Here is a 26324-nt window from a genome sequence, read left to right as displayed (position 1 = left end):
CGTGCCTGCGCCAACACGGAAGCGGTAGTACCGGATGGTGGAACGACGACTGTCTGCTGGTCACAAAGGACGCGAAGACCCACGTCTCCCGAAGGGGTCAATTATGGTGCCTTACAGGAGACCGTGGCCTAGCCGGGCTACAGGGACGGAAGGTACACTTGCGCCTTCGCTGTGACAGCCAAAGGCGGCGGCAATGATGCACGGCCAATTGTATTGATGGCCCGTCAGCCCAGCATGGCAAGTACGTACCCGGAGGTGCTTTCCTACGACCCGTCAATGCATGAGGCCGAACATTCCGGAAACCGGGTTGAAAGGGAGCTGAGCGGTGGCGGCGAATCGACGAGTGGGCGAGAGGCGGTGGTTCCTGCGAGGAGGTGGCGAGGAGGAATCCGGGCCTGGTGTTTTCAGCGGCAGCCGACCGGGAGACAAGGAGAGAGTTACTCCTGCTTTCCGATTGGACTGTAGGAGTGTTTGAATGGGGAGACAGGGAATAAAAGCAGGGGTGCAGCGACAGTGGGGGGGAGAAGAGAAACGAATAAACGTCTCTATCCAGATGATGTCGGAGCGGTCGTTTCCTCAAGGTGCCAGCAGATGAAAAGTTCTCGCCTTCGGCTTCCTTGGCGGCAGCAGCAAATGTCGCGCAACCAGCGAGGCGAGTGGAACAAACGAGAAGAACTTAACTGGCGCAGTCGAGCAGGATCTGCATGGCTGAACTGAGGAGGACAGCGGGGAGCGACATCGGCCGAGACTGACGACAACCACCTTCAACTGACTACCGCGCTGCGGGACCAACGAAGCAAGGCTAGTCCACCGGATTCCGAGGAGGAAGAGCGCACCGCAAGGCTACTGCAGGCGGGTACCTCTTGATTTTCTGTTGGGCGCAGGCGATGACAAAGCATTACAACTTGCGAGACAGAGAAAGGGACAACTCGGAAATGAACGGGGACGGGGCAGGAAACTTGCAGGCGTTGGGAGTCGCCGACAGCGGCACCGGGGGTCATGGTAGTGGCACGTCAGATACGGCGTCGGAACAGCAGCTAGCGCTGCTACAGCGTCAATTGAAAATTGCCGAGGCTAAGGAAAAGCCGGAGATCATTGAGGCGATCGAGGCAATCGGGGCAGACGACGAGGAATGTTTAGAGGAACAGGAAAGGAAGCGCAGAAAAGAAATAGAGAAAGAGGAATGGAAGCGCAGGCAGGAAAAACTCGAAGAAAATAGGAGGAAGATGCAGGCATTAGACGAAGAGCTAGAAAGGTTGCACCGTGAGCTTGATGTACTGAAAAAAAGAGGCTTGACATCTGTAGATGCAGCGCACAAACGGTGCGATGTAGCGGCGGTGCCGTTTGAGGCCAAAGATAAGGCTAGTGCTGGTGAAGGCATAGCTGAGGCCCTAACCCGTTCCGAGGAAAGAGAGCTCGCGGCCAAGTCAGGGTGTGAGGATACAGTGTTGATGGTTTCCACCAGAAAGGAACCTCACAGCCCTGTAGACGATGTCAGGGAAGGCGCGCCAGCTAAGGAGGGAGTCGGGAGTTTAGAGGCTTTTCAGGTATCTCGCGAAGAGGAGTGCACAGGAGAGCTCATAGATGTAAGTCCTGCCGTTCTGAATGCTGAAAAGGAAAGAGATTCCACTCTGAGAATCCAAAAGCCACAAGGGCTAAAGGAGGATCTGAGTGGAGAGGTCAATGCAGTTACGAACAGCTCACTGGTATGCGAGCTGCCTTGTATAGGAGTAAGTAGCGGCATTGTCCTAGAGAGCGTTGAGCTGTCCGCCAGTCTAGCGACTGAAATAGAGGATGAATTGCAAGGTAGTCATCAACATTGTGCGCGCGAGACAGGCGAAGCTTGTGACGATGTCGATGTGTGCCAGAGGCGGACTAAAGGCTCCCAAGTCGGCACCAAGAAGCGTGCCAAAGGGAGAAAGCGTCCGAAGGACAAAGTGGCAAAGGTCGCGACGCGTTTGAGAAAAGGCTTCAAACGTCGGAGCGAAATCGCGAGAAAAGTGCCGTTGTCATCTCTGACGGGTATCTATCGCATGCGTCCGAGCAGCCGGAAAGATAAAAGCGCAGCGCATTCTACGCGGAAGCGGCCGAATGTTGAATTGATAGGCAATCATCGAGACAGTACGCACGTGACAGCTGACGAGCATGGCGATGCTGATGAGCATCGGAGGTGGACGGAAGGCTCCAAATTTTGCTCGAAGAAGCGGGCAAAAAGGAGAAAGCGTCCGAAAAACAGAAATGCGGCCAAGACCGCGACGCGTTTGAAAAGCGGCTTCAGACGTCGGCGCGAAATTGCGAGAAGGGTGCGATTCTCATCGTTGACAGGTGTCTACCGCATGCGTCCGAGCCGCCGAAAGAAAAAGAAAAGAGCAGCGTATTGTGCGCGGAAGGGGTCGGAGGGCAAAACACCTCCCCGTTGTTTGTTTCGCGGAGCGTTGGCTCAGGTGCGAGTTCGCAAGGTCGGTGACCTTCGCGAGGAAGGAGGAGGCGACAAAGGCGGGTCCGCTTCGAGGAACGTAGTGGGGTTCGACGAAGGAATGGTTAACTTCCATGTGTGTCTTACACCCCGCTTGACTAGAAAAGCGTTCTGGGCGCGACCACCGCGAGTGCGTCTGAAAAGTTGTTGAGGACAACTCTTAGCTTTTCATGGAAGGTCGACCCAGGATTTGTGAAAAAGGAATTTTTTGTTTGTTGATTTTAGTTAAGAATTAGTTTTCCTTGTTATTTCCGCGACTGTTGATAGTTTAAGGTAACTAGTATCAAACTTTGTTTTCGTTAGTGTCGTATGTTTTTTGTTAACCGATATGTGTTGTGCACTTAACTATCGGAAGGTTAGTGACACGCATTAGAGCGAGTCGAGGGCTTAAGAGATGAGCGCCTTGAATAGGGCTACGGCAGCTGACTGTGAAAAGAGTTTGTGGCGTTTCCGTTGCGTGTCATGCGTAGACGCAGGGGCACGTTAAGTCAGGGTGTCCCACGTGTCGGATAGCGGAAACATAGGAGTTAAGCTGGTAGCTTGCGGGAAAGATAGGCAAGGCTAGGCTTTGTGCGAGTTTCGGCTGAGCCACGCGAAGGTTGGTTTTGTTTGTTTGTTCTTTTCGCGTGTGTTCTGTGTGTAAGCGAATGAGGAAAGGTTATCGCGAGAATCGCTCGGTTGTTTGTAAGGATTGCAACCGCAAGAGTAGAGCTAGGTTAGTTGTACATCCGCGGAATGGAAGCTCGCAGCGGCACTAGTACGTGCAATTACGGATGTTGTTTGAAAATTCGGTTCCTGATGTTGGTGCAGCGCGAGATTGCTCACAGGAACACGTCTAGCTTTAGCGGTGCATTATTGTGGGCAGCGAGATGGGGTCAAGCGGAAGCTTAACTATCGACGACTGAGTCGTGGCCCTTTTGTGACGAAAGCCTCAAACCGATTCTTGTTTTCCTTGTTCGGCTGGAGCGTTATATTCTTGTTTGGCTGTTAAGTAGACTCACTGTGTGTGCGTCAATCGTATGGCCTGGGTGTCTAAACGCTAATGCCGACGCAATGTCGCGGTTGGTGACTCCTAACGATGATGCATAAAAGGGACAGCGAGTTAAGGGGGGGTGCATGCTTTGTCAGCGCGTGCGCGCGACAGAGTCAATGGGGTACGAGTGACAGTGGTGCCTCACGTGTCGAGTCAGTGAACATGTGTGAATATGCGGTTGTGTGTGTGTGTCGCATGTCATAGATACAGTGCAACACAGTTGGAGGGGAGGTGTTGGGGTCGAACTTCGTACGTTCGCCGAATACCTTCATATTGTTACCCGCCCCGCGGCCGGCGTGCCTGCGCCAACACGGAAGCGGTAGTACCGGATGGTGGAACGACGACTGTCTGCTGGTCACAAAGGACGCGAAGACCCACGTCTCCCGAAGGGGTCAATTATGGTGCCTTACAGGAGACCGTGGCCTAGCCGGGCTACAGGGACGGAAGGTACACTTGCGCCTTCGCTGTGACAGCCAAAGGCGGCGGCAATGATGCACGGCCAATTGTATTGATGGCCCGTCAGCCCAGCATGGCAAGTACGTACCCGGAGGTGCTTTCCTACGACCCGTCAACGCATGAGGCCGAACATTCCGGAAACCGGGTTGAAAGGGAGCTGAGCGGTGGCGGCGAATCGACGAGTGGGCGAGAGGCGGTGGTTCCTGCGAGGAGGTGGCGAGGAGGAATCCGGGCCTGGTGTTTTCAGCGGCAGCCGACCGGGAGACAAGGAGAGAGTTACTCCTGCTTTCCGATTGGACTGTAGGAGTGTTTGAATGGGGAGACAGGGAATAAAAGCAGGGGTGCAGCGACAGTGGGGGGGAGAAGAGAAACGAATAAACGTCTCTATCCAGATGATGTCGGAGCGGTCGTTTCCTCAAGGTGCCAGCAGATGAAAAGTTCTCGCCTTCGGCTTCCTTGGCGGCAGCAGCAAATGTCGCGCAACCAGCGAGGCGAGTGGAACAAACGAGAAGAACTTAACCGGCGTAAAGGCAACCGAAGGTGAAGTCACCAAGCGCCCGCACTGCGATCTTTTGAGTCCTCACAAAGATGGCGGTGAGCGCGCATCGTCTCGTTTTGGCGTCTGATAACCAGAAACCTCCAAGATATCTTCCAGAACAATTTTTTTTCTGGCAGCTTCTGACGGCCCAGCCGCCGGGAGAAAAGTGTGGGGGAAATTATCGGCCATATTCACTGGGCACAATGGCGGCGTTGCTATGGTTACATGTCGCGGCGTGTTGTGCAGCGGCGGCATGTGAGTTTCCGTAGGTCTTGTATCGAACCGTGGCGGACTGGAGGAGTGACAGCCTCCGTTCCTTGGGCCGCATTGTGAGTTCCCCTGGCTGTTGTTGTAGTCATGGGGTCTGAACAAAAGTGTGTGGAACGAGTGTGCATCTACATACTGTGCTACGGATGAAGGATTTGAAATGCTCAGCAAAATCATGCCAAGTGCTACAGAAAATCCCTTTTTTTTTGAAGGCCGTTTGAAGATTTTGACGGCCAGTGTCACCACCTGCCTTCGGGTCGGTGTGTGGTTGACAGAGCGGCGATCGAGCAATTCGGAGAAGACACGGAGGGGACGATCGCACAATTCGGAAGAGATGCGGAGGGGACAATTGAGGAAAGCAGAGAAAGCGCGGAGGGGGGAAAGGCACTGCGAAGAGGCCGCCATCAATGCGTGGCGGCTGTCTGCCACTTCGCGCTTCACAAGTACACGAGAGGGCATTTTTGCACACCTGAATGAGTTTCTGAGTACAAAATGTATCATACAGCCGCAGTTTTCCGCGGTGCTGAACACTGCTGCCGAATAATCGTATTTTCCGGGAACGTATTAACCGGAACGTATTGCACACAGCTGTATTGGGTTATTCTTAATTTTCGCGATTTCGAGCATAGGAGCCGGGAAATCGTACTAAGTGGGAACGTATCAGTGAGGTTCTACTGTATTAGGAAATGCGAGCGTGTAAGATGCTCATGAGATTAGCTTTTAACAGATGACGTAAGATGCTCATAAGATTAGCTTTTAACAGATGACAGATGAACGGTACAGGCCAACTACAAGAGCTCGTCAAATGCTTATAGCCAGCCATGTTATGCTGCCGCATAAGGTCTCCTTTCTAATACAAAATGTGAGCACCCAACATGCTAAGATTGGTTTTAACAAAAGATGACAGATTGAAGAAACGCGTAGACTACACGAGCCCATCAAAAGACTTCTATACAACGACCAAGTTGAGGTGGTCATGCAGCCTGTCAACTGACAGTGTAGCACTCGACAGTCGCACCACTGACAAACTCGACGCCCGATATGTCCACCATTTCTACAGCTTCCTCTACCACGTCATCCACCACAGTCTCCTCTGCGACAGTGGTCGCCGCGTCGTCGGCCGCAGCGACGGCACCACTGAGTCCCGCAACGGCATGGCCAAGTTCTGTGGGAGTCACCGCGTCGTCAGCAGTTTCCACAATCTGCATCACATTCAGCATTACGTCGTTGCCAGTCTCCATTGACACCACGGGCACTGTGGTGTGTTCGATGTAGACGGGCTTGGCGCGGCCCTTTCGCGAAGATGTGTTCACCATGCCCGTCACTTTGTGCACCTGCAACATGTTGAGGCAAAATGGCTGTTGCATCGTGTGTTACCTACGTTTCAAAACTGATGTCACTCTCAGTGTTCAAGCTCCCTAACTGGCACTGTTACTTCGAAAGTGAGCATAGGCACTTCACAACTGTGGGGGAAGAGCATGCGCAGCCCATCTCTTGCAACGTGCCACGTTTACTAGACTCCAACTTGCCCTTTATTGTGACGTGCATGGGCACCAGATGTTTCTTGGCTAGAGACATAAGATGCAATGCCCTCAATTGTAATGTTTCACTCACACTGATTATCACTACCTTGGTTCTGCATTTCTTTCGGCTTTCTGTGTGTCTTATGACTGCTTGATGATTTTGCCAATGCGGCATCATGCTGTAAATATCACAAACAGCACTCAGGTTCAATCAGACAGTTTTTTTTTACAGCAAAGATTTCTTAGTTTACCCTGTGCCGTCGTCATCGTTGTGGTAGTACAGTAGAACCCCGCTGATACGTTTTTGAAGGGACCGTAGGAAATAAACGTAAGAGACGGGAAACGTAAGAGCCGAAAAACAGGAAAAATGGCAAAATATTTAGTGGTACAGAATTTTATTTCAATTCTTACGAGCAGCACGAAAATTGGCGTGCTCAGCCGCGATATAGTCGATGGATAGAAACGCGGAGCTTAGGACGGCCTCATCCACAGAAATGTAATCAACGTATGTGATTTTTTTAACACCAACAGCTGTAGGCATGAAAGAACTAAGCACACGCAATCACGACCGGCGCGGCGAGTCCGACCGCGAACCGCACGCACGACCGTGCGAGCTCCAACCAGCTCGAACTCCTCCCGCTCTCCGACAAATAACGATGATGATGAGTCTACGCCAACGCGATGGCAGAAGTGAATGCCAATCTCGAAGGCCTTGCTTTCGCATTACGTCATACACGCCATATTTGTGCAATACAAATCTCAAAGGCTATGCTTTTGTCAATAGTAAATGCCAATCTCGAAGGCCTTGCTTTCGCGAGCAGTGACGTCATAGACGCCATCTTTGCAATTTGAATCTCGAAGGCCATGCTTTTGTTTGCATCAATTGAAAGATTCTGTTGCTTGCGCCTCTCATGCGGCTAATATTACGGTCAAACGAGGCCAAGCTGCGTGAAAATGCACCATGGCGGCTCTCTTTGGTAGTCACTCGGTCGGCTCCGAGCGCACTTCGCGACGTATCATACGGGAACGGTCCGACAGTTACGACGTAACAGCGGGGTTCCCAATACATTGTATCCTATGGGAGCTATGCCGGGACCGGCGGAAAACGACGTAACAGCCGGGAAAACGCAGCAGTGAGGAACGTAACAGCGGGGTTCTACTGTAGTATAGTAGTAGTAGTAGTAGTAGTAGTAGTCACGCAAGTCACGTGATTGGAGGGAGAAGTGAATAAAGAAATAAATAAAACAAAATGGTGATTATGACTTTCGGTGCGAAATACCAGCAAAGCGATGTCCACTTTTATTAATTACATACTAACATTAATTGTAATAAACGAAGGCAAGGCACCTGGGCACATAAGAGGCTCATGCAGATAACCGGGAGAGCACATTTATAGCAGAATTTCGGCTGCACTGGCGGCAAATCGCGTGACGTGATGCATTCGCTGAAACGTTATTGCCTGAGCCCGCAGGTCACGTAATCTCGCTTTGCCCAATCAAGTGCAAGTGCGCATATTTCAAATCTAGCAACGGATTTACGGCCCCAGGTGTCCTCCCTAGTCACTTGCATACACTTACGCACCTACAGCTTCACTGTGCGACGGTTTGCATGGCGCGAACCGGGCTGAATTATTTGTTATTGGAATTAGTTTTTTTTTGCTGCTTTATTTCTTGCGGCACCTTTTACGTAGCAAAAAGGGATCCTTCAGCAACCATAACACGGTAAACTTCTGCAATACAACAAAGCAAACTGTCAATTTTGCCAACTTCGTTATACAAAGGTTTTACTGTAACTTCCAACAGAACAAATGAAAGAAGGGAGTTTTGAGGGCTTGTTTTTTTGTCTGACACAACCTTAATGAAAACCAGCAGATAATGAAGCCAAGGAAGGTATAGGGGACGTTAGTTGGACTCTTTTAACTGTATTGTAGTAATTACGGTACAAATGTGAAGAAAGTAAAGTGGATGAAAAGACAACTTGCCACTGGCAGGGTGGCAAGTTGTCTTTTCGTCCACTTTACTTTGTTCACATCTATATCAGAACTACTACAATAGAGTTAAAACAGTCCAACTAATGTCCCCTGTACCTTCCTTGGCTTCATTATCTGCTGGTTTTCATTAAAGTTCCAACAGAACAGTCACATTTGGTCACCAGTGTCCCATGTTCGCCTGCAAGCTGTTCAACACATCCGATCCAAGGTTTCGCAAAGCACAATAAAGCGAGGTTCCAAGTGGAAGTGCAGCCCAAAGGTGGCGCACGCACGCAAGTGGGGTACAGACCTGCATGAGGTGCTTGGCAAGCTTTCGTCGCACAACGAACCCACGGGAGCAGATGGGGCAGGAGACTGCGTAATTTTTGGTGTGCATGTTGACAGTGTGATACTTCAGGTTGGTGGGGTTTCGGAAGGTCATGCCGCAGTGCTGGCACAGGTATGGCCGCTCGCCAGTGTGCAGACGCAGGTGCATGGCCAGTACGTTGCTCCGTCCAAACACCTGCGAGTTACACATGGTGCAAGGTATGATGCGATCAACTTGAAGATGCAGAAATGTGACTCTTGAGGCAGAATCAAGTGCAAATTGAATGTTCTTTCCGAAGCAGATCGATTTGAACACTTTTCAAATGGTTCTTGAATACTTAAGGGGAGACGTGGGTCTTAAAAAATGGTTTTTTAAAAGTTGAGTGAATGGCATGAAATTTAATACACTTATTCAGCTTTTTCTGCAGATTCAAAATCTCTAAGTAGTTTTTTAATAGCTGCATTAGAACAAAAGATATGCAATTTCTAACACATATTTAAGCATATTTCTTACGGGGATTTTTGGCAACTTTGCTTTGTCAAACACAAAAACAAAGTATGTGGCAAGATTGCCAGGAAGCTGGTCTAGCCGGTGATGCTATTTATTTTCTTATAATGTTGTTCACCAAATTATAATTCTCGATTACCAGAAATAGTACGCAGCAAAAAAATTTCACTCACATTTACGTCTATTTATTTTGCATTCAAAGTTTGTTGAAGACAATCGGACTAGCATCACCGGCTAAACCAGCTCTCTGGCAGCCTTGCCACATATTTTGTTTCTGTGTTTGACAAAGCAAAGTTGCCAAAAATTCCCGTAAGAAATATGCTTTTAGAGATTGCACATCTTTTGTACTAATGCAGCTACCAAAAATCTAATTACAGATTTGGAATCTGCAGAAAAAATGGGATAAGTTTGTTGAATTTTGTTCAGTTCACCCAGCTAATAAAAGAAATAAAAAAAAGACCCGCGTCTCCCCTTAACTGCCAGATTTACAATTTAGTATAAAACAATGACATTCACTTCTTAGTATCATGACTTTAGCATTAAAACCCTGAATGGATCATCAGGTATAAATATTCTTCGCATCTGCAGAACTTTTCATAGAGTGTGAACAATCACTGTGTGGCCAACAAAGCCTGGCTCTCCGAGTGACACAGCCTGGTGAACTACACAAGCTCAGCCCGCAGGCACAAAATTTATCATACTTCTGTGACAATTTCATGTTTATTTTGTTGCAGTTGACCTTTTGAAATATTCATAAACTATTAGAAAAATATTTGCACTTATGCTACTGTTTGACTCCAAGCTTGAAACGAATAACCGCTATTCTATACTGGAACCTTAAGTGTAACGCACCATGAAACACATACCTATTTCATGGTGCATTATGAAGGTTCCATGCAGTGTAGGTAGCTATAGTCGGATACAACTTTAGAAGGCAGCGGCATTTCCTCCTCAAAGGCGGATGAACACAAGCCTGCACCAATGGGCACGCACTCGAGACTGATGTCATGAGCGGCACGGCCGGTGGCTCCGCCTTCGGAGAACATCGGCGCGTGTATGAGCGGGACTATTTCTTTAGTTGCGGAGGTGAACGGCTGCCGCGCTTCAGTCGTCTGGGTGGGGCCTCTCCTGCCTTCTAAAGTTGTATCCGACTGTAGTTGCTAGTAAACTCAAAGCTCGATATAATGAACACGGATATAATGAATTATCGGTTATAACGAAGTAAGTGAAGAACAGTTTTGTCATAGACAGTGCAACTTTGTTTTAACGAGGTTTGAGTGTAGCATGCGGTATTGCGTGTCAGCATACCGAAAGAAAGATCTTCGCCAAATTCTGTGAAAATTATTTTGGAGTTTGCTTTGTTCCTGCTTCTCACTGGCTGATGAGGTCATGGGTCTGATTATAATTTTGCCCATAGCAAGATACAGTAAAAGCTCGTTAATTCGGATTTCACGGGACTGGAGAAAATGTCCGAATTAACTGAATGCCGAATTATCGAAAGTATCATGAAAACAATAAACTGCCTATTGCTTCAATGCATTTTCATTTTCATGATGAATACCGTATTTACACGATTGTAAGTCGACTCGAATGTAGGTCGGCCCTCCTAAGATCGCACGGAAAAAAAAAAAGCGTGAGCGCATTTTATAAGGGAAATTTATTTACGATGTCACTGAACTGACTACACGTGCTCACTCGTCATTGTCAAGCAACCCCTCGTCATGAACCTTGATGCCTAGGCCCTGCTGGCCTTTAAGTGCGTCCTCCTCCTGTCACGCAATTCTCTGCCCTGTCCTCGTAAAAAGTAGCGCTGGGATATTTTAAGTGAGAATGTTTCATCAACTGGCCCCGCAACGTGTTTTGTAAAATCAAGGCAAAAAACTCGAATTCCGGTGTGTAAAGGTTGCTTCACGGCAGTGCTTTAAAGCTGTGCAGAAAAGCTAGCTTCACGGCAATACGCGGCAATCATTTTTAGAAAATTTTTTCGCGAATCGTTGCCGAGGGCGAGAGAAAATATGTTATATGTTACAAGTAAAGCTGGAACGTAAACGCAATGTTGTAACCTTGCCACAGCGTGCCTGATTTCTTGTTTGTACTACCGTAACTGGCAGAACTAGTTTCCGTTTTGATTGTAAGTTGGTCCCCCCCAACTTCAGATTTCAAGTTTAGATAAAATGGGTCGACTTGCAATCATGTAATTACGGTACTTAAATCCGGTATTTATTCTGCATAACAGCAGTGTAAAAGCTGGAATTTTCTTTCACGACTTCGTTCACACTGCGACCGTGGCTCAAGACCCCACGTCTTAGGCCGAAACGTGCTCTGAACCATCCCTTATTACATATCGCCACCACCAACACCACCATACGCACATGACAATAATTTTTTCAACGAAAAAGTGGCCGGCAACTGATCGTTCGTCCATTACAATGTATACCAAGCGAGTTTTACAGCATATGGACTGCGGCTGAAGCTCTACATCTTCAACAGCTTCCACCATGTTTGAGCTTTGTGATGTAGCGCGTGCAATGGCCAAAGTCAAAACGAAGCTACTAAGTGCCGCATCCACTGTGGACGAAACCATGGTCGCTGAAGAAACGATCATGGCGTCCGCGCAGTTCTGAAGGCGCACGTGCTGCCTATCTCCAGAGTCAAAACTAAACTGCTGAGCACCCCATCTACAGCTGAAAAAAACCCGGCTCGCTAATGCACAATCATGGATGGTGACTACGCAGTTCTGAAGACACGCGGCGAAAACGATACGACTGCTTGTCGCAGCTCTGACCCCTGTCGCTATCAGAGTGATCATAGATGAAGCCCACGCGGTTCGTGTGCATACGAGTAAAATCGATAACGAAACAAATTTGCCGCAACCACTCAAGCCTTGGTTGCCTACAACGTGAATGTGGCAAGATTCTGGATGGTGACCCCGCCTTTCTGAAGGCCCGTGACTGTTTCGGTTGTTTGCAAATGCAATTTTCACTCCTTTGAGTCGCAGATTTGTGGTGCTTTGTGCTTGGCATGCTCCAAGGATCATCCGAATTAACTGGATTCTGGCCAAATATGACCGAACTAACAAGAGTTTGATGCCATTAAACAATACATCTACTTGCTAGGACCGGGGAACACGTTTGAATTATCTGGTTTTCCAAATGAACAGGGGTCAAATTAACGAGCTTTTACTGTACTAATCTTCTTTACATTCTGCTTTTTCCAAAGGCAACATATTTATAATTTCATAAAGGCTTACTGCACGTGTCAGGTGTTGCTTTTTCTTTAAACTGAGGAAAAAAGATAGAAAAACACTGGCCTCTTGCTCAATTTTTAAATGAGGCCGTAACGATATCGTCTTATGATACAGTGGCAATTTCTAACACGGACACTGATTTAACAAGCATGCTTGAAGGCACTTTGACAACAGAATCAACGCAGCGCGTTGAGCAAACCTACTTGTATCGAAACTACGCTAGAGATGTTGTTGTCCATTGGCAATAACAGCTTTGGAATTGATTCAGGCACATTTGTTAAAAAGTGCACTTAACAGCATGAAATAAACACTTGGCATGACTACTGCAGGTCCGCATGTCTTGCCTACTGCAGGCTACAGAAGAGCAAAATGGGCATGGGATTGCCACGATTGCTTTGTTATAGACAAGCGAATAGTAAATAGTGTGGAGGATGCATACAGCAACAGATGAGTGTTATTCACAGCAACATCTGTGTGCAATGGGGACATGCCAGGCAAACTCGGTTTATGTGAGCCCTAGCTAAAGTTCCCGTTAACGAGTCTGCCTCTAATTTCGGCACGTGTTCTTCATTTCAATTTTTTTTTACAATTTGTTCATACACTACGGAACCCTGTGACAGTGTTGTAAACAGCAGTAGACTGGAGAAAGACCACACCACGTTGTGCAAGCAATGATGATGTAACCACCAGATCTTGATCAATGGCACTGTAACAATGCGAGCCAAAATGGTAAACTATTGGCTTTTATCGATATACAATGTGAGCACTCACTTGAGCAAGGACTCCGCTGCATAACAATAAGAGCGCTAGGCTCAAAAGTACAAGACTGCCAAATTCATAGCGCATGTAGCTGCCTGAATGCTTATTCTGCATTGCGCTGTGCCTACTGCAATGGTTGACCAACAAGTGGACGACAGCATGAATGTCATTCATGCTGGCATTTACTGTTCCAGTTAGTGAGTGAAGCAGGAGCTGAACACAGGAACCACGGCCCAGAATCCTGCATGTGCCAGTGACAGTGCCAATCAGGCACTGTCCTTGTAGCAAGGACAAACACGACAAGTACTTTTAGTGCACGGCTGCTGTCCATGATGAAATAAACAAACGTGAAGATGCTGTCCGAGCACAGCCTCAAGGAGCTTTCGAGAACTGCCTGAAATTGTGTGCTCCGCACAATTCCGTTAATTTGACTCCATTAATTAATATTATCTGGGGTTATACGTGCCAAAATTACGATATGATTACGAGGCACACCGTAGTGTAGGGCTCAGGAAATTTCGACCATCTGGTATTTTTTAACGTGCACTGACATCGCACATTACATGGGCCTCCAGCATTTGCCTCCGTCGAAATGTGACCGCCACGGCCGGTATCAACCTGCAACCTTCGGGTCACCAGCCGAGCACCGTAACCACTACCCTACCGCGGCGAACGACAACATTAATTAGACTTTTAGGTAGAATTTTAGGCTGATTTGGTCACGACCTGAAGTCTGGCATTCGTATGTTTCTATGGGTTTAAGATTTTGTAATTCTGATCCTGAAATTGGCCTGCACCAGATAATCAAAACCCGACTGGTCAGTACACACGTGCCCAACTCCAGTGGTGACACCGGTGCTGATCAAAATAGCAGCAGTGTCGGTCTTGGTACAGTGAATAGCAGCAGTGTCAGTCTGGTACAGTGAATAGGCCTGACACAGAAAGAACTAAAACGGTAGCACAAATGAGTGCTGGTAAGTGGGAACTTGCATGTGCGTAACTGCCGGAGAGTATAAGTGGACATGGCCAGGAATATGAGCGAGCGCCGATGAGTACAAGTGCATGTGAGTGTAGGCGAGTACGCAGCTTGCCAAAATATTGGTGAGCGAAACGGAAGTGACTAATGGTTAATTATGCCATCCAACAGTGCACAAGCGCACCACGCATGAGGGAGCTAGTAATGCGCCATACCTTCCCGCAGTATTCGCACTCAAAGAGACGGCCCTCTGTGCGTCCAGTGTGCTTGTCGAGCTTGTGCACAGCCAGGCCACTTTGGTAGCGGAAAGCTGATCCGCATATGTCGCATACGTGAGACTTGAGCAGTACACGCGGGTGATACCTGCAAAGACATTCAAGATCAAGAGCAATTAGGACACATTCTTAGCACAGGATTTTAAAGTGAAGTCAGTCACTGTTTGTTATATGCACTGATGCCTTCTATGAGCTACTATTAAAATCACCTACAGCCTATGAAACACTAAAGCCAGCCATCCCTACCTCAGCGTTATTGAGGCAGCTTCTTCGTCACCAATGACCACAATGTCACATCCCGCACATTAGAAATGTGAGGTAATACCATAAATGTCATGTAAATAAAACCAGATTATGTTTCACAGCCTTTTCAAGTTTGAGCTACTATAGCAGAAAAAAACAAAACAAACGGTCAACATCCGTCTCGCGAATTCCCTGGAAACTGAAATTGCCTCAATTAGCGAATGCATGCCTTCTTACAGCCTTCAGGCGCTCAAATTGCCGCAGCCACAGAAAAAATACCTCTGAAAGCCTGCAGAACACTTATTAAAGATCTATGTCACGGAAATGTGACAGTAGACAGCAACCCCTTTCCACTGTTGGTGTACTTCACCGCAATTCATTGTTTATGCTTGATTGATGAACACCTCTGAGTTACGGCAAAGTTGCCTTTTGGGAACCCCTATGGCTGCAAGAGAACGGGCGTGCAAGGATGATGGCTTGAGGGTCCAAGATAATCAACGTCACAGCAATGAGGACTTCAATTACTGTAACAGTTTCAGACTAGCAATCTTGGGTCAGATAAATGAGGTGGTGGGGGTTTTCAGTGCCCGAAATTTCGGACGCCTGTGGGATATAAGGTGATGTTGCAAAGGCATTTGAATCATCAGGTTGTATCTAAGTAAAAGCAACGCTGCAAAACATAATAATAATAATTGCTAGGGTTTAACATCCCAAAACCACAATATGATTATGAGGGACGCCGTAGTGGAGGGCTCCAAAAATTTCGACCCCCTGGGGTTCTTGAACGTTCACCTAAATCTAAGTTTACGGGCCTCAAGCATTTTCACCTCCATCAAAAATGCGGCTGCCGTGGCTGGGATTTGATTGTGCAATCTTCGGGTCAGCAGTTGAACACCATAACCACCAGACCACCGTGGCTGGCGAACGCTGCAAAACAGGCTTCACGTTCGGCAACACAGGGCGCTAGACAACTGTCTACATGAGACGAAGAGGACAGCCAAAGCTGTCATTTCACCTCGCACTGGTGACAAGCTGTCGATTCCTGAAATACTGCAAGTTATTACTTAAAAGCGAGTGAATGCGAGCCAGTCGGTAAGAATCCATGGTTAAAAAAACAGCGCGAAGAAGACGCGGACAAGAAAGAACACAGGACTAGCGCTGACTGCCAACTGATGGTTTATTGTTAAAACGCGCAACATATACACAGATACAGAAAAAACGGGGAAGGGAAACATAAGAGAGCTTCTAGCGGCGCATGCGTCCAGCGGCACATTGTCGTTTAGTCATAGGAGATTAGTTACGGAGATAGCAACACTCCTTGTCTGTTAGATTAATAGACGGCTCACTTACACATCCTTCATCTTTACATTTCATTGCGAAAGCCTCGTAGACTTCACGTGCTGTCTGGTCCTTGTATGTGCGCAGCACACGGGTCTCCTTAAAACGAGGTTGGCAGCCACACTTAGCACAGTGAATGGCCAAATTGCTGCCGCTTGTTGCCTTGAGGTTGTTGGCGTGTTCGCGCAGACGGTCGTTCAGGCAACGGCCCTAAACCACACCTGCTGGTCTTACGCACCACGATCAAAGAAGCTCCTCCTGCCATTTACATTGAATCACTCAAAGATTGTGAAACAGGCCATCGCTTGTGGAGCCCTGAGAAATGCCCTCGTTCGCTCCTGCCACCACTCGATCGCAAGCAGCTATGGGTCTCAAGTTCAGAGGCTAAAGGAGAGTGGCTACCCGGAGAGCCTGCTGATTTCGTTGACTGCAGCTCTTTTGCGAGAAGTGAGGTCAACGAGGGAACGCATCCGGCCGAGCCTTCAGAAGTCTAAGACTGTGGTTATCCCGTATGTACACAGTGTGTCCCACCGCATCAAGAAGGCCGCTGGGCGAGCGGGGGTCCATGTAGTATTGCCGGCCCCCAACAAACTGAGCTCCCTTTGCAAGAAGGTGAATGAGAACAAGCAAGTCAGCAAGGGTTGTGTAAAAAAGCACGCAACTAACTATGTCCCTTGCAGGTGTGAAGTAGTGTACGAGATCCCGACCTCGTGTGGAGGTGCCTATATCGGGCAGACGGGCCGTTGCCTGAACGACCGTCTGCGCGAACACGCCAACAACCTCAAGGCAAGAAGCGGCAGCAATTTGGCCATTCACTGTGCTAAGTGTGGCTGCCAACCTCGTTTTAAGGAGACCCGTGTGCTGCGCACATACAAGGACCAGACAGCACGTGAAGTCTACGAGGCTTTCGCAATGAAATGTAAAGATGAAGGATGTGTAAGCGAGCCGTCTATTAATCTAACAGACAAGGAGTGTTGCTATCTCCGTAACTAATCTCCTATGACTAAACGACAATGTGCCGCTGGACGCATGCGCCGCTAGAAGCTCTCTTATGTTTCCCTTCCCCATTTTTTCTGTATCTGTGTATATGTTGCGCATTTTAACAATAAACCATCAGTTGGCAGTCAGCGCTAGTCCTGTGTTCTTTCTTGTGCGCGTCTTCTTCGCGCTGTTTTTTTAACCATGGAAGTTATTACTATACAGCGTAGGAGGGTTCATCAGCCAATCCCCTGCTCTATAGCCTTGAGAACGTACACACAGTTCTGACTAAGTGCAATGCACGCAGTGGCAATAGTGTGGCAGAAACTGACAAGAATCAAGAGAGATTCTACGCTGACCAACACACGCTGGCATTCAACCAGTTGACTACATCATGATGCACAGACAATCCATTGCCAACTGGCAAAAAAGTAATTGCCACGAGTGTGGCAGTGAAAACCACCCCTTAAATAAAGACAACTTGGTCTTGGTATATGGCCACACTAACAATGACAGCTGTCGGTACTTTGCCACTGAGAGTAGCATAATCAGTCACAAATTAATGACGGTCTTGCACTGATTTTGTGCAAAACAAAAACCGGATTTGTGGATTCGCTCTGTAAATAAGAATCATCTTAAAGTAGCGAGCGCTTGTTTATTGTTCTCGTGATGTTGATATCCCTCATAATTTGACATTCTCCCTGTCCTGTGAAAGCCAAGTTATCTTGTTTTACTGCCCTAATGACACTATGGCAACTCTCAGACTAGCACTCATCCCTGGAGCCAGCTATAATAGCAGTTACCTCTAGTGATAGTACATAGTTGCCTGAAAGTATGGTAACCCAGTTGGCAGATCACTAAGGTGAAAAATGAAAAAAGTGAACAATTTATAGTATTCCTCTGCATATTTATGAGTATTGTATTCTTTTATTATTTTACTAAAAAAGATTGATTGATTGACATAGAATGCAAAACAGTGATAGTGATACCAGCATATTAGACAACCGCACAAAGCAAGTTTCATAAGTTTTAACAGCCCTGCTTACTACACTAAACATCAGCTTAATAATCAATCTGAGCTTGGATATCACGTGAGCACAGGCAAACATGAATGAATCTCACTCGATGAGCACCAACGCTCGCTGCAATGCTGGTGATGAACATCAAAAGCAGAGGCGAGACATCGCCTCTTCCTTTAACATGACTCCTAAGCTTTGAGACAGAGCAACCTCCAACACAACCTTGCATCACAAGATGGCTGCCAAAAATTTCGGCTTGCCCTGCTTTTGCGCCAGCCCCAGATTATTACTTGCGAGGTAGTTTGAACAAAACGTCAGCTAATGATTGAAAGAAGGCCTTTCCTGTATCTCATATATGGGTCATTTCTGAAAGCGATTGGGCCTCAGGATTCAAGAAACATATCGATATTGGGCGTTTTTCTCGTCTCGCCACCTTCTCTCTTCTCTTTCTCCTCAAGCTGGAGGGAGGGGAAATACCGTATTTCGGAGGAGGAGGTGGCCTTGGGCCAATACAAAGAAAACCCCGTCCGCTGGCCTTGCCCACCAAGTTCATTTCTGATTCAGGCACATTGTTTATTGCGCAATGAAGGATCATGAGCATACTTATTAAGAAAAAATAATATAGGACGAGGACCGTCATAAGCAGGCCAGACCGCTAGCCGGACTGCTAGCAAAAGGTCTGCGGGCCACGTGTTTGAGACCCTGAGTATAGTGAATTAATGAACACAATGAAGCATGTCCGAAGTCTCAACGGCTAAGCCCAACTTCAATATTTCAATCCTATTACCATACAAGATCCAAAAATGCAGGACAAGAGACAATATCGATTAAAGTGAAGCAAATAATTGTTCCCTTGCAGTTCAATAAGCGCGTTTTGCTTGAAGAGACATGGAACAATACAAGGGCAACGTCAAATGGTAGGTTCCTGATGCATGTGCACATGTTGATCCACAGCTTGGCTCAACTAAGTAGCGGCTGGCAACCTAACAAGCCATCCCGTGTAATAACGCCAACTGCACAGCACAGTTTCGTATTAGCGATGATGCAAAGAACACCTGTAATTTGGCAATGCTCACACGCCATGTGTTGGCACGGCAAAGCCACCAACAGGCCATCGAGACTGATAGATTGTCAATAGTGCCAGAGCTTCTCATCTGTTAGTGCCATTTGCTTCTGGCCGTCTGCATCAGCTGATATGCCCTGCACTGCGAGTGGCTGGCACATACTCTTACAGATGGTTCAAGTGTAAGAATGCTGTTGTAAATATGGGCCTAGTTTACGATGATACGCACAATCTTATTAACAATTCATTTTTTTTTTCACCGATATCAGCGAGTAAACTTATGATAATCAGATACTGCGACAAACCCGACAAGTGTGGCAAGTTAGGTGGGTTGGCAAAGATGCACAGTTGCTTATAAACAGTGCAGAATAAAGACGTCGACAACTAAAGAGGAGGATGGAGCATAACTGCTGGATCCTGTTGCCTCTTTCTTTGTCCAAGTCTTCATTTTCTGCTGTTTAAAGGGCCCCTGCAACACTTTTCCAAGTAACCATCGAATGGCTTCATTAAAAGAGTTTATTACCTCATGAATTATACCGCCACAAAAATTTTTTGAACCAGTTGAGTACGAGCAGAGTTACAGGAATTTATCACACGCTTTAAGCACTTTCTCTCTCCTTTCGTACCGGCGAGCACACTGAAAGCTATGCAGGGGAAAGGAAAGACAAGGGGGCAAGAAGGTGCGTCCCTCTGTCAGCGCGCTTCGTGACCTTGAGCACTTTTTCATTTGTTTTGCTTCAAGCACGCGGCTTACTTTCAGTGTGACCGCGAAGGCACGTGCGGGCTTGTGGTGGCATTTTGTGGCAGCCACGATAACCATGCAGCTCACAAGGCTCAAATCAGCCAACGGGCGTGGGTTTTGTGTTCATGGCACGGTCGTTTGGGTCTATGGCATCATTTATCGAGCAAAAAGCGAGCGATTTCTAGCGCCATGTATGTGTCCTCTTCTCGTCCCGTGTTTAGCGCTGTTTTTATTCTTCGTTTACCATTCTAGCTGGCTTTGAGAATTAAGTGCGAATTCCAGGCTGCGTGCTGCACTATAATGTTTGGCTTACATGTTCCCAGGAGCCTCGACTACCGATCGGCAGCGCTTTCCGACCACGCTGGAAAAGTGTTGCAGGGCCCCTTTAGGCGTCACCACGACAAAAGTGTTTTTCACATCGTATGCAACTTTCGTGAACAGCTTCGACCGTAATGCTAGCAAGTTGAGCTCGCGAATGTGTAAACGTTGCGGACTGCTCACTTGCGGACGTGCGTCACCCGCTGGCCAATGTTGCAGAACCGCTGGTGGCAGAGGCGGCACTCATAAGGAAGGTTCAGGTCGTGTCGCTTGTCACGGTGCTCGAGCAGTGCTTCCGCACTCTCAAAGTGATGGCCGCACTGTTCGCATGGGTGTGACTGGCCACTGTGATGCAGCGCCAGGTGGGTGTCAAACTCCAGCTGGTCCTGCCGAAAGAAAAAAGAACCTACGATCAATGTAAGCTTTCAATACCAAAGCCAATTTCAATTTTTTTTTTTTTGTTGTAGACAATCACAGCGAATTGCAATGTGTGTTTATGTGCTCTGAGTTGTCGATAAATTCGACCTCGCGCTAAAAAGTGCAACATGGAAAGTTGGATGGCAATCCTGAAGGCTGTTTCACACGGATATGTTGGACCTGTGTGCACTAACCAAGCTGAGTAGCGTAGTGCTACTGCTTAGAAAATTATGCAAAATTTCAGGGGTGGACAGCCCCCCTTCCTCCGGACTCCCATGACAGAGAACAAGGGTATCGTGAAATTTTCAAAGTCACTCTTGGTTTTCATTATTTTTACGCCTTTCTACTACATAACCGTTGTCCATGTCCCGGGACCGATTTTCTGGGCAAAGGACAGCGTACAAAACATCAAAATCAAAAGTGACGCTTTCATTTATTTTTCTCCGACAAGCTTTGTTCATTTTTCATTCACAAGAGCACATTACAGATATTTCTTTTTTAGGGCGTGCACTTGGGAAGTGATACCATCTTTCCTGGGTTCATGCGAGACAAATTTGGATAAGTTCTGCTTTGCGGAACAGACCTCAACCTTCTTATTTCCGCCATTGTCATTTTAAATGCACTGACCTGGAAAAAAAGCACAACAGCAAGGTAACTGGTCAAACACGAAATGAACAGGAGGCATTCATGTTGGTTTTTTTTTGGTCACGAGGTGTTCACGGAGCTTGTCCATTGGTTGAAAGTGGATCTGGCCCACTTCAATTCAAACAGGTCCAGGATGGCTCATTTTTTTATTTCAAACTAATTTCTTGTGCGGGTGCTTCTATCGGCAATTTACTAATTTTGATATGAAGTGTTCTTGCAATGAAAAAGCTCGGTGTGCTTCATGTTACCATGAAATTTTGCCCATTTTCGGTTTCTATTTGTTTTGACGAAAAGAAAAAGAATAGTTGTGTCCAATGCCAGATTGGAAAGCAATTTTCTGGAAAGCCAAGAAATCGGAAGTGCTGCAGCTAATAATGGTACACACATTTTTGTCTCATTTCAGAAATGCATTGCAACTGTGTAGGATTAATTAATGGGACAGGGAGGCATCACAAGACAAATTGACGAGGAACCAATCTCAGCCTCCCAACGCAGCAAGAAAAAAATCGAGTAACAAAAAAAAAGAAAATTTACAAATAGTGTGCTTTTTGAAGTGATGTCTCGAGAGACTAGCATTTACCTTCTTAACAATGCCTACGCTTTCTAGTGTGCTGAATGTGCTGGGCTCAGCTAATATAAATTTTTGAAAGCCATGGGAATCGAGAGTCAAGCGACCTAGACAATCACCCTTCTGAAGGGTAAATGGGAATTGGAAACTATGGTTTCATGCTTACAAATGAGCGTGGCAATCACAGTTGGCTTGGTGTTACAGAATACTAAAATGCATTTGGCTGCATCTAACAAATGAAGTTTTGTCATGGTGAGAAAAAAAAAGAAGGGGGATGGATAACGCTGATATGTGTACTTATCACAGGAGACCATCTTTTCTTTGCCACGAGTTCAAATAGGACCAAAATAAATGGTTTGTGTATGGGTACTGTAATTACTGTTCTTGCAGTAATGACAAATCATGTTACTTGATGTTACAAGTTGCATTGGTGAAACACTTGTAGATGTAATTATAGCCAGATTACTTTCCTGCTCCAAGTAACTCTAACAGTAATGCTATTACTTTTTGCTAGTATATTTCTAGTAACACTATTTCTTTTTCGCTAGTAACACCCCCATGACACGATACTATAAGCTAACAGCTGTCGGGTGTGCCCCACCCCCACGGCTAAGGCGTTACTTTTGGAAAATGTGTGGCTTCAGCAAGACAAAAAAATAAAAAGCTGTATATGCAATAGCAAAATGTGCCCAGAGTGTAACACTGCCAATTCTAGCACGCAAAAGCATCCTGCCTGGAACAGCCTCGGACAGCTTGGACAGTTTTGCTGGCCCTTTGGGTGGATGATGTGCACATGTCGGCTGAGTTCCTCCTTGGCTGCGAAACGCCTCGGGCACTCAGTGCACTCGTAGGGGTAAACGCCAGTGTGGGAAGCCCTATGCCTTTCGAATCGGCCCAAGCTCTCAGACTCAAAATTGCAGTCTGCGCACTTGTGGACACGCTTGCCCTTCGGCGTGGCCGCTACATGGGCCTTGGCCATGTGGTCCGCTTTCTCCTTGACCGTGGCAAATTTGTGCGGGCAGAGCTCGCAACCGTGCTCGTGGTCGAATAGGTGGATGTTCTTCATGTGGCGGCTCACGCTGAAGGTGGTCTGGAAGCACTTGCTGCAGAAGAGGCAGCGGTACTTGCGTGCCGTCTCCTTGTTGTGCCGGTTGAGGTGCTTGATGAGTGCCACGTTCGTTGTGATTCCCTCACCACAGAGTTCGCAAACGTGCCTCACGGACCTCGGATGGCGCTTTATGTGCTCCTTGAGAGTGCGACAGTTCTTGAACTCCTTCTTGCACAGTGGACACTGCACGGGCTCCCCAGCACGAGAAGCTGGGGAAGGACTAGATGGTGCAGCAGCCTTACCGTCAGGACCGTGGCTCTTGAGGTGCTCTTGGTGCACACCGAAGTCGAGTGACAGGTGACCGCAAGGTTCGCAGGTGTAGATCACCTTTTCGGTGTGCGACTCCTGGATGTGCTGGCACAGACTGCTCGCCTCAGACGTCGTGAACTCGCACAGCTGGCAGGCGACCGTCTGTTTCTTTTGCCTAGCAACGGGACATTTGAGCTCGTGCAACGCCAGCATGTCGGCGGTGAAGAACGCACTCGCGCAGTACGAGCAACGGTACGGAGCCCGATCCAGGTGGTCGCTTTGCATGTGCTTGTCCAGATCTTGCTCGCTGCGAAACTTGGACGAACAGTGCTTGCACTGGAGCGGGCCCCCGTGGTATATGCGCACGTGAATACGCAGCAAACCGTCGGCCGGGAACTGTTTGCTGCATTCGGTGCACTTAAACACTGGCGCTTTCTTCCTCGGCCGAGGCCCTCTGGGTATGGCGATCTTGTCGCGCGCGGCTGCGCCCTTAACAGTGGACGGGTGCCTGACATCGGAAGCGCGAGCGGGCTCAGGAACGCTTTCGTGACTTTTTACGTGTTCCAGAGCTTCTTCCTTGCGCCTCGACTGGAAATGGCAAACTGTGCAGACGTACGTGACCGGAGGCGGTAAAAGCGATCGGGACGCGACCACTTCGGGCTTAGCCCGCACCGCGATGTCTTCTTTGGCAACGGCACTGTCACTACTGCTGGCTTCAACAACGTCCGATATGATTGCTTCCGCATCTTCGGCCGGTTCACGAACCACTGGAGGCGGCGACAAAGCCGGCTTGACATCATCATTGTCCGTGACGGCTGCCGCATTTCCTTCGCCGCACAGAATTCCCGCTTCGCGTGCGGCTGCCGCTTTCAGGAAGCACAGCGGATGACCGTCATCTTCGTGAAAAGCGTGCACTGTGATGTTCCCTTCGAGATAGCGCTGGTCGAGCACGCTCGCCCTCCGCCTGACGACGGGAACGCACTCGCGCTCATTCACGTAAGCGAATCTGGACGAAGCGCGAAGCAAATTTAGCTGGACACTTCCCCCCTTTGGCACACCATCCGGAAAAACGAGGTCCACGCACGTTGGGTGCATGTCCAAGTTTACGTTAACTTGAATCGTCATATTTTGCGACGCGCAGCACCACGGCACAGCGAACACGCAACGCACTTCGCCGCCTTTTTTTACGCCGCTGCACCAAAACCGAGCGAATCACAACGTCACAAACATGTCGTGGACAAGAGAAAAAAAAATTGCATGTGGCGCCATCCACATGTGGCCGTAGAACTTAGAGCTTTAGTCGAATAATTGGGCTTTCCGCCGTCTACGTCGTATTGCGACCAGCAGCCGTGGTGCGGCGCCACCCTAGTTTCACCTCACGAGTGAAGCATAGCAACAAATGGGAAAAGCAAAGCTAGCCGGACTTCCGATCTGCTCAACAAAACAATGGAGCAAGGAAAACGCGGCCATTGCAACGAGCGAAGCGACCTTGGTGCTGTCTATCGACACAACGCAAACAGCGGCGAGAAAAGAGCATGTGCAAATTGTATGAGCCATCCGCTAATCCATGTCAAGATAGCGCGCGCGCGACCGCGCTCGGCAATTCAATGTACGCAGCTCCTGCCGACGCCGCGCAACCCCCCCCCCCCCTCCTGCCCTTTACCGTTTCCTCTCCGCTTGAGCCGCGATCGTACGTTGGCTGACCTCGCACGCTTTCACTCGCACACAACCATAAGTGCACGGCGCGGGGCGATGTTATATCGCCACTTGGACTTCATACGGAACATCACGGCGACGCGGACGGCAAAAGTGCGCCTGGAGTGTAATTCATTCATTCATTCATTCATTCATTCATTCATTCATTCATTCATTCATTCATTCTCTTTATTTTCCAGAATAAAACGAAAACATTACATTCTGGATGGTCTCCTGGGCTAAAAGCTGTAATGAAACAGCTTGACTAGAGCCCAGAAGACCAATCACATGACAACAATTGTGACAGCTGAAAATATTTGCACCATATGTACAAGTCATATCACACATATGGTAGAAAAAAAATATTTACAAAAACAAAGCATATAACAATACCCGTGTATGTTGTTGTTGTCACCGTTGTAACTCTTGAGGGAATCATAATGCCGTGGAAACGGGCTTGCATATACGGGCTTGCCTTAGATGTCCCATCAACCGCGAAAATTGACCGTCAGCGGCGTGAATACGAGCAAGAGGCGCTGACACGAATGATGCTAAAAATCGTGCTAAAAATAATCACGTGATGACGTCATCACGCCGTCACAGATCGCAAAAATCTGTGACATCATCGCGACGTCTCATGATGACGTAATCAAATGACATCGTCGCTTGCATAGTGGTGGGTCGATCACAGAGGCACTTCAAAACCACGTGATTTGCAGGAAGCTTCGAATTAATTTTCAAATCCCGGAGGCAGTGCAAAACCACGCGGTGAATGCGGAAAGCTCTTTTTGGACTGGGTCAACGATCAGAGAAGATGGCTTTCGCCTTCCAGACGTCTTAGGAAAATAATTGGTACTTTTGATTGTCCAGGACGGTGTCAGGGATGGGGTCAGCATGGCTCAGCAGAAATGTCGCGAGAAAACGAATCCCGACAGGAGCACTGTAGATCGTGAATGGATTTAGCGGAGCGAGGCTCAGAAATGTACAAATTTATATGGGTACCAGCTCATAGACAAAGGCGAACCTTTTGTGTTCGTTTAGCCATCATATAGTTCGTTTTTCCTACAGTGTGTATTATTAGAAAACTCTATTGACTCTATGCAACGCCTCCTCTAAGGAGGCGTTGCTCTATGTTATGATGATGATGATGATGATGATGATGACTTTGTGGCCAACCCTTCGCAACGGGTGGACGTGGAAACCACGCCCTAGCCAAACATGAAGCTCTACTTATTACCTGTTTTTCAGTAAAACGGTAGGGGAAAAAAAAGAAAAAAAAAGAGAGAAAAAAAAAAGGAAAAAAAAAGGGGGGGGGGGGGAAGGGGCAGAAACAGGAGCCGCTCTGACTGGGCAGCAGTCAAGAATGTCTCGCCGCAACAGCCGCTCGCCAGCATTCGAGGCGGCCCTTTGTGCCTTTGTCGCTGCGACCGCGGCTCTGTCCACACTACGCCGACTGTCGTCTCCGTACACGGGACAACAGCGCATCTGGCGGCTGATCACCGCAGGAGTTTCACATTCCCCAATGAACTCGGGCGCCACTTTGACCACTCAGAGTGTTCTGAACTACCGCGATACGTAAACGCAGTC

The 26324-nt window shown here is 47.9% G+C and overlaps 1 protein-coding gene across 1 annotated transcript; it reads right to left on the bottom strand.

Moving 5' to 3' along the window:
• Positions 1-5463: 5463 nt before the first annotated feature.
• Positions 5464-24243, bottom strand: LOC119386930 (zinc finger protein 595). The gene is made up of 5 exons (XM_037654219.2): positions 22419-24243; positions 20239-20441; positions 14295-14442; positions 8573-8785; positions 5464-6104 (listed from the first exon to the last, which is right to left on the bottom strand). Exons 1-5 carry the CDS (start codon positions 24165-24167, stop codon positions 5757-5759), a joined length of 2661 nt encoding a protein of 886 aa, XP_037510147.1. The 5' UTR covers positions 24168-24243; the 3' UTR covers positions 5464-5756.
• Between the last annotated feature and the right edge of the window lie 2081 nt (positions 24244-26324).

Source organism: Rhipicephalus sanguineus, chromosome 3, assembly GCF_013339695.2.
Source record: "Rhipicephalus sanguineus isolate Rsan-2018 chromosome 3, BIME_Rsan_1.4, whole genome shotgun sequence".
Lineage (NCBI taxonomy): Eukaryota > Metazoa > Arthropoda > Arachnida > Ixodida > Ixodidae > Rhipicephalus > Rhipicephalus sanguineus.
This window is presented reverse-complemented; position numbering and strand designations above follow the sequence as displayed.

Excerpts from the sequence above, each read along its gene's own strand:
- LOC119386930 (XM_037654219.2), bottom strand. The coding sequence starts at position 24,167 with ATGACGATTCAAGTTAACGTAAACTTGGACATGCACCCAACGTGCGTG. Across the intron at positions 20,442-22,418 it reads GCTGTCCGAGGCTGTTCCAG|GACCAGCTGGAGTTTGACAC; the intron begins GCAGGATGCTTT and ends TTCTTTCGGCAG. Across the intron at positions 8,786-14,294 it reads AGTGCGAATACTGCGGGAAG|GTGTTTGGACGGAGCAACGT; the intron begins GTATGGCGCATT and ends TGTAACTCGCAG.